This window comes from Haematobia irritans, chromosome 2, assembly GCF_050003625.1.
Source record: "Haematobia irritans isolate KBUSLIRL chromosome 2, ASM5000362v1, whole genome shotgun sequence".
In the NCBI taxonomy this organism is placed as follows: Eukaryota; Metazoa; Arthropoda; class Insecta; order Diptera; family Muscidae; genus Haematobia; species Haematobia irritans.
Genome location: NC_134398.1, coordinates 92,071,120 through 92,084,678, shown reverse-complemented (window position 1 = coordinate 92,084,678; position 13,559 = coordinate 92,071,120). Strand labels below are relative to the sequence as shown.

Genomic DNA, 13,559 nt, shown 5'->3' with positions numbered 1-13,559 from the left:
ATTTGAATATTTTTACCAGCGACATACAAATAATTATTACATTTTATCGACTGCAATGAGAGACTAGAGCTGACTTACCTTGGTCCGTAGACTTCTCTGATCCGATCCATTGGTTTTCAAATGCACTGCGAAGGTTTCGCTCAAGAGTACGAGAGTGTTTTAATAAGTATGAAGAACGCAGATGTCTCATCTTTATTGACCGCCGCCGACGATTCCATCGTAGGCGTGGGTGTTGCCCAAGCAAGCATTGCGGTAATTCTAGTGGACGCCATTTGCCACCCACACAAGTGGCTCCTGGTGGACCTACATCTAAAACATAGCCTTTGTCACAGTCGTACATGATTTGTTTGTTATTAACAATCTGAAAGTCGTACAGCAATTTATAATATCTATATTAGAATTACAGAATTACTTAAAATGGAATCTTTTATATGTACCTTTTTGACGTAGGGCCGGTAATCGTAGAGACCCATATTGCCTACGAGTAACACTTTTCCATTCGGTATATATCCAGGGAAGGAACAAAATACTTCTTGACAGTGTGGCACTTCTCCAGTCCAATTTCCAAATGAACACGTTAAAACATATTCATTGTTATCTGTTATATCTTTACCTTCCGGAGTGACCAATTTGAACCCGTCCTTACACTTGAATCTAGCCTTCATACCATGCTCAGTTTTAGGAGCCAAAACCATTCCGTGTTTGGGAGGCTTTGGCATATTTTTACATCTCGCAGGCACACACCTAGGAATTATACTCCATGTGCCATTGTGACATTTAGGAGGACTTAGTAGCGATACAGGGAATTCATAATTTAGTTCACATTTAACGTCAAGAGCTGTTCCATGCTTTACTTTCTCAACATTGCCCGTTTGCTGATATGGGGTGGTTTGAGTTGTAGGTACAGTTATTGTGGTTCCATTTTCATCAGTTATAATCTCAATTGGAACAACAAATCCTTGTGATATAGCGGGAACAACGCATGGCGCCAAACATTCTGGTAAAGGATTTCTCCAACGTCCGTCTATCTGACATACACTTGAAGAATGCCCCTTCATAAGCATATCGGGCTGGCAGCGGAATATTATACTCGCTCCCAAACCAGTGCCAGCTTCTGCATTCTCAATCCATCCATTAAAAAGTACGCCCGGATGGCCACAATTTATTTCTGTAATTCAAAGTCATTGATTTGCATCCGTATAATGGAAAATATTACTTACCCTTGCATAAGGGCAACGTGCCACTCCATTTCCTATCTGCACCGCACCGACTAGAACTCTCACCCACCAACGTATATCCGTATCGACATTCGTAACTCACAACCGAATTATACGCCAATGTCGTAAATGTTGCTTTACCATTTTTAGGATTTTCTGGAGTTGGGCAAACAACCGATGTAACCACTTGAATGAAATTGTATAGAAAAATTTTGGAATGAATGCATACGATTTGGTCAATCGTTGTGTTTTACTAATCAACCATACCCACAAAATAATCGACGTTTTTACATAAAAAATTGATTATATTGTACCCTAATATATTTAAGAGATGAACAAAAATTCTTAACTGCATTCGACTGCCATTGATCACTGTCCACCGAAATACATGTCAATGCACAATGGTTGAAAGTTAAACAATATCTCGAAAACAATTCATCATATCAATTAAAAAGTTCTAGACATTTGTAGAGAGTGAAGCGGTTAACCGTAGATAGCCACCATACATAACTCCAACATCCTTTCGCTGTACACTGAAAAAGTGTAGTTTGAAATACAACGAAAACCAAAAAAGAATAAAACTTTGGGCTACCCGAACTTGGCATCATTTAGTTCAATTTTCCGGAAATTAGATATTTCCTCGTATCATTTATTTGATTGATTTCATGTACATCCAAACATGTTTACTACGGACACCGAAATCCGAACACGAATTTATGGTTATAGTGAACAATATGTGTGGTCTCTTTAACACACTTTTTTAGAAATACCGTGTTCGACTGTATATTTCAATTAATGATGTTTTGTTTGCATTGCATGGTAAAAAAAGAAAACTGTTTTATGGGAAAATGAATTGCGTGGACACAATGAAATGAGCTATTTCAAATATTGAAGTTTGTAAACCATTGGTCGCTTGCATTCACAGACCACTTTCTCTAATATCATAGACCAAAAAATATAAAGACATCCTTTGATAATTTACAATGATTTTGCTGAGCGACTGTCATTCCACTCAATTGCGCAGTCAAGTGACTCAATTTCCTTTTGGAAAACGAGAATTGGCGTCAATCAAATTAGTCAATTTGCATTACAAAAAAGGTGTGGGTGTATAGAATTTTATATGCGTTTACAATATTTTGTGTTTCATCAAGAGAACAAAGGAAAGAAAACAAATTAAAGCCAAATTAAAAAATCACTCATTTGTAGACGAAAAAGAGCCATATACAGACAAACTACAGCGCTGTGAATTCACTTTAGATGTCTTTACCTTCCTTGATCTATGCTCATATTCAGCCATTGTGAATGGACCATGTACATGTTCTCTCCTATCTCTTTCGCCAATGACATCGACCTACTTTAAAAATAGTACAAGGGAGAACAAATGACCGGCATTACTAAGTGAAATCTCAATCCCACGGCGGCGGGTTCTTTGTACCGGATTGACCCGATGGATACTATTCACCGGCCAGCGGCTGCCACACCAGTGTACGTGTTGTTCGTCTGTATTTTTGTGTTGGAGAAGGTACTTCCCGGGGAGCCTTCTCCGCTTGCTTTTGGTCCGAGCCGGGATAGAGGAAAACCCCGTGGTACTTTGCAGTTTGCCGAAACCAAATTCACCATCGTTCGGTTTCGGTGAGGTGTAACCGATGTTTGGAATGGGTGCACTTCCGGAACTGCTCCGGCTTAACATCGCTACGGGAGTATAGTCATACTGATTACATGGCAGGATGCTCATCAGACGGTGGCTCATCAGACTATGCGACCAAAAACTTGTACTAAACGTCACTAACTCGGGTAAAATAATGCATTTCTGCAAATGTACGTTTATATGGGGGTTATATCCAAATCTGAATCGATTTAAATCAATCTTGACACACTTGACGATACTATCAAATATATGTACTTCTTGTGCTAAATTTGAAGCAAATCAGAGAAAAAATCTGGCTTCTAGATCGATATAAGTGCATATCGGACGTAAGATATATATGGGGACTATATCTAAATTTGAACCGATTTCAACCAACCTCGGCATGCGAAATGTTCAGAGATATTATTCAGAGGGCCCTCCGGATGACTGAGAAATGGGCGAAAGACAATGGTCTTGGGGTAAATCCTGCAAAGACAGAATTAGTCATGTACTGCAAAGATCGCAAAACTCCCACGGTTAGGCCTATTTCCTTAGGGGGTAATGAAATTCCCTTTGGTGATTGTGCAAAATACCTTGGCGTTATTTTGGACAGGAAGCTGAACTTTAAGCTTAATATTGAAAAAGGGCGAGAAAGGCAACTGTAGCTTTGTACTCGTGCAAAAAGGCAATAGGAAAAAAGTGGGGACTAAAACCAAAAATTGTGCATTGGCTATACACGGCAGTGGTTAGACCTATAATGCTATATGGTGTTGCAGTCTGGTGGCCGGCACTTCAGAAACCGGCTTGTTTAGATAAAGTTCAGCGTATGGCGTGTTTGTGTATTTCAGGCGCATTCAGCAAGACAGGAACAAATTCCCTTAATGTCATGCTGCATATATTGCCTTTAGACATTTTGGCCAAACAGTCAGCTGCCACAACGGCTGTGCGGTTGCGCGAACTATCGCTGTGGTCGGAAAAAGGTTACGGTCACAGTTCTGTCCTCAAAATAATGCCAGATGTGCCTAACGTAGTGGATTACACTTTGGCGAGTCCACTTTTCGACAAAAAGTTTGAGACTCTAATCCCCAACAGTGAGGCGTGGTGCACACAGACCCCGGGGAATAAAGAATATATAGATTTCTACACTGATGGCTCCAAATTGGATGGACAAGTGGGGTTCGGAGTATATTCTAATGATCTGGAACTTCGAACAGCGAAAAGATTATCTAATCACTGTAGTGTTTTTCAGGCTGAAATATTAGCAATAAGAGAGGTGGCGAATTGGCTGAGAAGTACTGTTCCAAAAAATGTGGGCATTAATATATACGCAGACAGTCAACCTGCAATAAAATCCTTGAACTCTGTGTTCCTCAACTCGAAAACGGCCATCGACTGCCGCAAATCTCTCAATGAGATGGCTGAGCAGTACAATATTCACATAATATGGGTGCCTGGCCATAGGAACATACCGGGGAACTGCAAAGCGGATGAGTTGGCAAGGCTAGGGACTACCTTACATATTCCAGGGGAACTAGAATTTGGTGGTATGCCCCTAGCTACCTGCAAGCTCATGCTGCGTGAGAAGACTGTTATGATGGCAAATGTTCGATGGGAGAATGGCAAGGGTTGTAACGACAGCAAGCAAATATGGCCCCATTTCAACTTAAACCGCACACTAGATATGCTAATGTTCTCGAGACGTCAGATATCACTCCTGATATCTGCTATAACGGGTCGCTGCCTGATAGGCGATTTTGCAAAAACTATTGGCGCGAAGTATAATGACTATTGTATGAGCTGTCATGATGCGGAGGAAAAAGAATCAATTAAACACCTCTTGTGTGAGGGTCCTGCATTTTGTGTAAAGCGCAAGCAACTTTTAGGAGCATATAGCTTCAGATTACTGGCGGATCTGGAAAACGTTAACTTAAGCAGTCTGCTAATGTTTTTGGAACAATCTGGTTGGTTCAACAAAGAAAAATAATCAAGAAGGTTCAGCGGTTAAAACAAGAAGTGCCCATATGTAATAGGTACTTTTAGTTAATGTGGTATCACAATGGACTGAATAGTCTAAGTGAGCCTGAATCTTAATCGGGCTGCCACTTTAACCTAACCTAACCTAAGGGTGAATAATCTTAAGACTCCTTTCTGTGTCCGGCTGTTTAAAATTGGTTTTTATTAACTATTTTTTTTTTTTTCTAAATATATTCTAAGCAGCTTATTAAAAAAATAATAATAAAATAACCCACGTATTAGTTTTTAAAAATTTTAATTTGTTAATATCGAAAAAAAGAAGACAGTACACATAATCTCAGTCCTGTGGTGTGCCCAAAGCAGGCATAGCAAAAGAAAACATGCTTAGTATGTATGTAAATATTAAAAATCTTTATTTTCATTAAAATGAATTTATGCACTATCACTTCAAATCACATATACTCTTTTTTGATTAAATTAAATTAATTTAAAGGAATTATAAAAATCATTGACTTTTGTCCGGAACAATTTCTCTTAGTCCAATGCCTGGTGTGGTTTTCTGCTTTAAAAAAAGGTAACCACCGTTATGTGCAATTTGTAGTGTTTCTCTCGCGCTGAAGTTTTGTTCTCATTGAAGGTTTTCGAAGAAACTGTACTTCTATTTTAGTTTGCGAATTATTTTCGTCGGAGTGGTCGCAGTCAGTGCTTGTTCCGTAAAGTTATAAGTCCCGTGGAAAGTGTTATTTTTCTTTTGAATACATTAATTTATTAACATACAAGTAAGCTACCGTACTTCTTACAACATTTAGGTTTGCTATTTATTTACAACTATATATGTATTTTTGATAGTTTTAAGCCAAAAATACGTAATTTTTATCAGTCCCGTGGTTAAGTTATTAGCCACTGGACTGAATGAGTACCACGGGACTGATATTTTCATACAAAAAGTATGTATATGTATATTTAAACATATTTTTATACTTATTTATTTTATAATGATAACTTTAATTAAGGCTTTCAAATGGCTCCAACAAAATCTGCAGCTGAAAAACGAAAAGTTAAGGCAGAGAAGGAAAGGCTATGTCCCGTGCTAATTCGATCAGTCCCGTGGAAAATAAAACTCTTATGGTGATTTCGTTTGGGGAAAAAAGTGTTGCATACAAATGGTACAACATTTTATGGTGTTACCACCGTGTTGCCGAAACCCCTTGCAATGACAACATCGTTTATGTGTGAAATCGAACATAAAAGGTGCAACACTGATATAAAATCAAAACAAAAGAAATTTGGCGGAAATATTTCGATTATTATTAACAACTATTATTGGAATCTCGACTAACACGCACATTTTTCTTGAACTAAGGGAAATTGTTAAAACTTTTGATTCAATATATATTTTTAATGATCTTACTTCTACTTCAGAGTACAAGTTAATTACATCACCAACAAAGTTTTTAACTCGCCGTTGGTCATTTCGTCCAAGCAATGATGTTGTAACTTCTTCATGGTCGTCAGAAGAAGTACTCTCCAATAGCGCATCTACAATGGTGTTGGCAAAAAAAACGCATTTGCTTTTTGCATTTTGCTATTATATTGAAAATATTTAATATCGAATTTTGTTGTCGCGGCACTAAACAATTGATATGCTTCTTCTTGGTAAATTAATCAGGTGAGTTGAGGAAATTGAATAGCAACCACAATACACGCGTCACGCACTTTCTTTTGTATTTGCAACAACGCTATTATTTAGGTCGAAGAATAAAAGTGTCTTCAACATCTGATTGAAAGTGTAATCATCTGCACCGTAGGCCAGCTACGGTGTAAAATGGGTTGCATTTTTGCTCTTGCGATGGGTAACACCTCGTCAATCGAACGTGGACATTTTGGGTAGGCTGCACTTAATTTTCCAATCGAACAACAATTTTTGATTTATGGGGGTAAGGTGTAAAATATGCAACATATTTTTTACCAATCGAAATCACCATTAAAAACAGCTAAAATTTAATGAACATTCACCAATAGCATCTAAGTGATTAATATAATAAATCCCAATATGTTTTTTTGCTTTTATTTGATTATGAAGACTGTCCCATTTTTCTCAAAAAAAGGAGCCATTTCAGATTATTCACCCATAAACGAAATGGACTGAACTTTTGGATAAAATATTATTTTTTTATTGCAAAAATAACAAAAAACTGTTTTTGGTATAAAAGTTTGAAATTTTGGAAGGAATTCAAAAACTCTAACAAAAGAGGAACGTGGAGTCGAGTATAAACATACATAAATAATTTTATAATATACACATAAATTTATTTAGGAGTGAACAGTTTTTTACTAGCACTTAACACCATTTTAAATGCATTTAAAACTTATCGTGTTATGTACTTAATTTCATTTTTACCTTTAAGGCCGATATTATGTTGGCATTATCGCTCTAAAATAACCCTGTTTTGCCTTTCACTTTTCTTTAATAATTCATTTTAAAGAAAATAAACTTTTTCAATTGTTTTAGCTGCAAAACTCGAACCTAATGCCCGCTTTTATATTTGAAGGTGTCCGTCAACTTCTCTTTGACTACTTATTAATAAAGAGGAACTAAACGTTGTTTTTATACATTTTACTGTTTAATTTTTCACTATTTCCTCCTTTTTTAATTTTACTGTCCCAACTCTAAAAAAAGTATAGTGACCTTTCGTTATTTTTATGAAGATCCCTTTGTATAATTTCCACCTTTTTTTAATTTCCTTTGTCTGAATATTTTGACTTACTCCTCGTACGTTCCGATTTCTTTGAACGAGCCAAGAAAAAATTGTGCCCATAATGCCAAAATGATAAACAAAACGCATGTCCACACATACATAAAATGCTGCTCTCAAGGCGAAAACACATGCTGTTTTTTTCAAATGTCTATTCTCTTGGTTCCGAATGTCTATTCTCTTTACTCCGAATACACATTCTAATATTCAAATTAAATAATATTTAGACTTAAGCATATCAAAATTTTGGCCTTATCATAAAACAGTTTTCCGAAACAATATACAAGCGGTTTCACAGAAATTGCTCTCTTTTCATTCTCTCGCTGTGTTATGTTGATATCTCTCGTCAACCCTCCCGGTTTCCATCTCTATTTCTTTCTCTATGCTCTCTCTCCCTCTCTGTCGCTCTCTGAATAAAATATCACAACATACACGCAAAGAAAAAAAACGTTTTTCTTTTGTTAGAGTTTTTTGAATTGCTTCGAAAATTTTAAACTTTTATCACTAAAACAATTCGTTTGTTATAAAATTTTTATTTTTTCAATAAAAAAAGTTATTTTTGAAACAATAACACAGTCCATTTCGTTTATATCAAACATTGTTCTTTTCTGACTTTAGGTCTTTAATAAGATACATTTTACAGTTCAAAATTTAATATACTACAATGTTGAACATTTTTTCGGAATCTTCCGACCATATCTGTAATATATGTAAAAAAAAAACAAAAAAACTTTGGTCGAAGCAGGGATCGAACCCACGACCCTTGGCATGCAAGTCGAACGTAGCAACCACTGCTCCACGGTGCCAAACTAAATGTTTGTTTCTGTTGAATAAACTTTGTTTATTCGGTTCGTGGGCGCCGCAAGCTATGCTATATAAATATAACTTATATGGATATTTATCTGTTGATGACCATAACAGGTACATAGCTCAGTGGTTAGTGTGTTGGCTTACAAAGTGCATGGTCCGCGGTTCGATTCTCCGTCCAGGCGAAAGGTAAAAAAATTTTAAAAATTTATAAAATCGTATAATTTCTTCTAGATTGTTGGTATTACAGGAAAAGGTGTTAAGAACTAAAAACCTCGTCAAGAAAGCAATGTTTTTTTTTGTTTTAGTTTGTCTTTATGAAATTGTTTTTACATCCTGGAAAAGAATAAACGTTTATCACAAAAAGTATATACTTTTCTTCCAAATACACTTCCTTACAGCGAAAAGCAAATGAGAAACGAACTTTGTTTGTCTAAAATTTCGTTTGGGAGGAAAGAATTATTTTTTTGCATGCTTACTCGAAATTTGTAAATTTATATATGTTTACATTCACACATTATTTTTATGAAACATTCAGCCACCATGGTGCAATGGTTAGCATGCCCGCCTTGCATACACAAGGCCGTGGGTTCGATTCCTGCTTCGACCGAACACAAAAAGTTTTTCAACGGTGGATTGTCCCACCTCAGTAATGCTGGTGACATTTCTGAGAGTTTCAAAGCTTCTCTAAGTGGTTTCACTGCAATGTGGAACGCCGTTCGGACTCGGCTATAAAAAGGAGGTCCCTCGTCATTGACCTTAACATGGAATCGGGCAGCACTCAGTGATAAGAGAGAAGTTCGCCACTGTGGTACCACAATGGACTGAATAGTCTAAGTGAGCCTGATACATCGGGCTGCCACCTAACCTAACCTAATATGCCCCAAACATAATAATTTCTAACATATTAACATATGTGTCCCAAACATTTAGTGTTACTTTAGGAACATTACATGTTTTCACTTAAATATATTGTGTTTAAAAATTGTGCCCGAAACCCATTTTGTTTATATCGTAACATATGAGAAACATATTTTTCTAATAGTGTATTCAGGTAGTGGGGATAGATACATTTACTAGTTTGAGATTGTCCAGTGAGTGACTTTTATGTTTAGAATGTTGGATCATAATGGTAAAGAATTTAGTATGAATAAATTTACATATTTGGCTAAACGGCAACCCAAAAACATGGCAGCTTTTAGAACAGCAACTCTAGAGGAATGTCATAAAATACCTAGTCAGTGTGACATGAAGAATTGGTGCACTTTACGAAAAAGCTGCTGTTTCCACTATTTCTGTAGCTACACCCGCAAAAAATCGCTTCTGTAACATATACCCCAAACACATTTTGCTTCAAGCACATATATTTGCAGGATTGGTCCAAACAAAATATTGTTTGTATTGTTCAAACATATTATGTTTCACCTTAAGGCATACACTGGTAGAAAAAAGGCGGTATGTGGCCATTGCCGTTTGGTATTAATAAATTGATTCACGTTACCATTTAATTTGTATCAAATCATTTACATCCGGTATTATTGTGGTATTAACTATCACAACGCCGTAACACATGATATGTAGACGTTGCGACAAATTGTAATTAGTCGCCTTGGTAGTTTAGTTTTTTTTTTCATGCGGCTTATAAATAACAATAGTTTGGGATAAGATGACGAAAATTAAAGGAATTCAGTGAATATAGCGAAATAGGTAAGTATAATATTTTTTAGCATTATTTATGTTTTCTAATTCGATCATCCTTTAATTAGATGCGCAACTGACACACAAAAACGTTCAAAATACAACAACAGACGACTTGAGGGATGCAGTGCCTGAATTGCGACATGGAACTGAATTGGGAGAAAAACTTTGCACGGAGAAATAACTTGAGGGATGCCGTGCCTGAATTGCGACAGGGAGCTGAATTGGGGAAAAAAAACTTTGCATGGAGAAATGATTATGTTTTTGTATGTATGTTATGTATTAAATGAAGTACGTAACAAAGGCATTTTAAGTGTGTTTTATTAAACTAAATATTATTACACCAATACCATTTAGGTATTATTTGGTAATACCGCACTGTTTATACATCAATACTTTTATGCTATAAATAATAGTACCGCTTAGGTATTATTTTCAATACCATATTTGTACTTTCATAATACCGAATGGTACTTTCATGCTTGATATTGTACCATACGGGGTTGGCTAACTATCAATAACGTACGGTATCGATTTGAGCCCGTATGGTAATAATTTTTCTATGGGTGTAGTAAAAATTTTTAATCAAATTTTCTTTGTGTGTATATATTTTTAAGGCGCCTATTGGTTACTTCCATTATTTTACTTGCAGCATACTCTCTAGGTATCTGTTACTAAACACATATATGCTTATTATATTTACAAACATAATATGTTCTAACATATAACACTTAAAAATATTGTGTTAAACAATTTGAGGTTCAAACATATAATGTTTACCCAAACATATGAAAAACAGTCTTTTCCGTCCGTGTACATGTAAATATAATAGAATACAAAAAAAATAACTGTAAAAAATAAAAATTTGTTTTATTTCATGTTAGCCTGATACCGAAACAGGCAATTGACGTCCAAATGCATTATATCTATGTAACAAAACGAAATAAAAATAAGATTAAGGGACTTGTAAGTTATATGATGATGTACAGTGGGAGAAAAGATGATTAAATTTGTAAGAGGAAATTTCCCAAATGTTTTCTCCATAAGGAGTTAGCATAAGGACCCAAAATTGAGTTATCTCTCCCAGCCAGATCTATACTAAAGGCTGTGGAAAGGTTCATTCGCCCGAACCGAAACATGTACAGTCCAGGCGTGTATAGATTTGTATCTGGCGTTTTCTTTTCAATGGCTCTATTAACCATGTTCCTTAATCTATATCTGTCCATAAAGCTCGAAAAATAATTGTATACAAATTTGTTTTATTGGCTACGAAGTAAAAAATACTAATTTATTTAAGATGTGAAAAGTCATTCTTGACATACTGCAGGTTGTGACGGTTATGCTGAGTAGTTGGTCTAAAAACGCAGTTTGATACAATAGCACGTTCAATCCAAAAGCTCGTACTTTTGCCTCGTTCTTTATGATTATTCCGGGCATCCCAGTTTTGTCTCTTGTTAAATTTGCTTTTGATCCAAGCCTTTACTCATATGTTATTTCTTTCTATCGTAGCAATGGAATTTAATGATCCGCTTTGCACAGCACGCCATGAATTTCTATATTGCTGCGCTCCACCCTCTCGAAAAACACGCCTGTTGAAGTAGTACGATGCATGTCTTAATAGAATTGGATTGTTCCACAATCAAAGGAATTGTCGCAGTCGGCTTTGGTGCTTTCATTGCCGGGTACACCACCGTTCTTTGTTACACGCCCCAGATAAGGCGCAATGGGAATAGTTACAAAAGAGAGCAATAGTCCGAGCCCGGCGGTTCTATGAATAAGGAAAGGCAATGTCGATAAGGGTATTGTTGGTCTCACATGCCGGTAAATTAAGTTTGAACTTTCCAAATCGCCAAATTTGGAAGAAATTGAATAATTTTGGGGATCCATGGACGTAGTTCTGCTAAATGCGGTATTGAGCAATATTTAGCTGAAATTTAAGTTCATCTTTCTCTCTAGTTTTCATCCATATTTGAATTTACTTATATATGTGAGTCAGATGTGTATGAATCTACTCATAGGGTTAAAGCAAATGCTATTGGTGAGGATGGTGTACCGTCAGAGTTATGGCACCTACTTTCAATCATTACATGGCGACTTCCCACTTGCTAGTTCGAATGTTAGCAGAATTATACAGGTAGCAAAGTTGTCATCTCCTAGTAGCCCCAGTGATCTTAGACCCATAATTACTCTTACAGTATTTTCAATGAACTTCGAATCCATTTTATGTTCCTAATTACGAAATAAGAACAATCTTTTGTCTCCATTTCAATTCCCAGAAGCCCACAGGTGCCCTACTGCGTTATTGGAGATTTCGTTTATGTGTTTGTTCAATTTTTTGGAGGCGTTTGAAAAAGTGAATCACAATCTTTTTATTCTCTCTGATATATTCAGATGACCGGATAGTACCTCTCTAATCAAGCTCAGAAAGTTGTAATAAATGGTCTGGAATCCCATGTTAGAGAAGTTATTAAGGGTGCTCCGCAGGATTTATGCTAATCTCACTTCTGTTCAATATCTTTATTAAGAACGTATTCTCGGAATGTAAGTATACACAGACAAATGCGTACGCGGATTATATACAATTATTCTTAATTAAAGGTTGAGTTACATACCATGCGTTAATGCGTCCGTTGATTGAAGAGTTGAATTTTCTCTTTTGTTAGAGTGCTCCAAACAAAAAAAAATATCAAAAAATAAATATCAGATGTAGTGTGGAATTGGGCGAACTCAAATGGTTTGTCTCTCAATTCAAACAAATGTTGAGTTTTACGTACAAGTAGATACCGCCATTGTCCATTTTATTTCTATTAAGTAAAATTTCCGTTTAAAATAATAAAATTTACTTGTTCCAATAAACAGAAAGAAGTTAGATATAGTTCATTAACTAGAATTAGGTATGCAATTTTATTAATCCTGATTTCCTATCGGGGTATAAAAATTTACCACTGAACAAGAAAGTTTTATTCACTGATAACAACACATTCACAAAAATGCATATGAATAAGAGTTAGCATAGAAAAATATTTCAGTTCACTAGTACTAAGAAGTATTCAATCCTTTCAAAACTTGCGGAAACCCAATTGTTATAATATAGGAAATTTTCCTATATTTCTTTTATCTACACCCTCAAAAAAAATCGCTTCTTTAACATATGTTCCAAACATATTTTGCAGGAAGCACATATATTATTGGATACTGCCGAAACATTAATATGTTTGTTTTATGTGAACATATTATATGTTTGGAAGCATTTTGAGCCAAAAATATTATATGCTTGGAAGAATTTTTCCCAAACACGATTGTGCTCATTCCCTAACATACTCGTAATTTTCACTTCCACGAAATTTATTAGTTCTTGGCACCTTTTTCTGTAATACAAATAATGTTGAAGAAATTATTCACTTTTATTATTTTTTTTTTTAATTTTACCTTTCGCCTGCACGGAGAATCGAACCGAGGACCATACAGTTTGTAAGCCAA

The 13,559-nt window shown here is 35.7% G+C and overlaps 1 protein-coding gene across 3 annotated transcripts in view; it reads right to left on the bottom strand.

Annotated features, from left to right (window-relative positions):
• Hasp (Hig-anchoring scaffold protein) overlaps positions 1–13,559 on the bottom strand; it is a 563,757-nt gene that overhangs the window by 439,850 nt on the left and 110,348 nt on the right. For 2 of the 3 annotated variants that reach the window (XM_075295587.1, XM_075295586.1), the window contains exons 7-9: positions 1,221–1,403; positions 438–1,168; positions 79–361 (exon numbers count right to left, since the gene is read on the bottom strand). In XM_075295587.1, the coding sequence (XP_075151702.1) occupies positions 79–361; positions 438–1,168; positions 1,221–1,403 (1,197 nt within the window). Of the gene's footprint in view, positions 1–78; positions 362–437; positions 1,169–1,220; positions 1,404–1,484; positions 1,587–13,559 lie in introns of those variants that run through there. The other variant, XM_075295588.1, reaches the window with a different exon arrangement.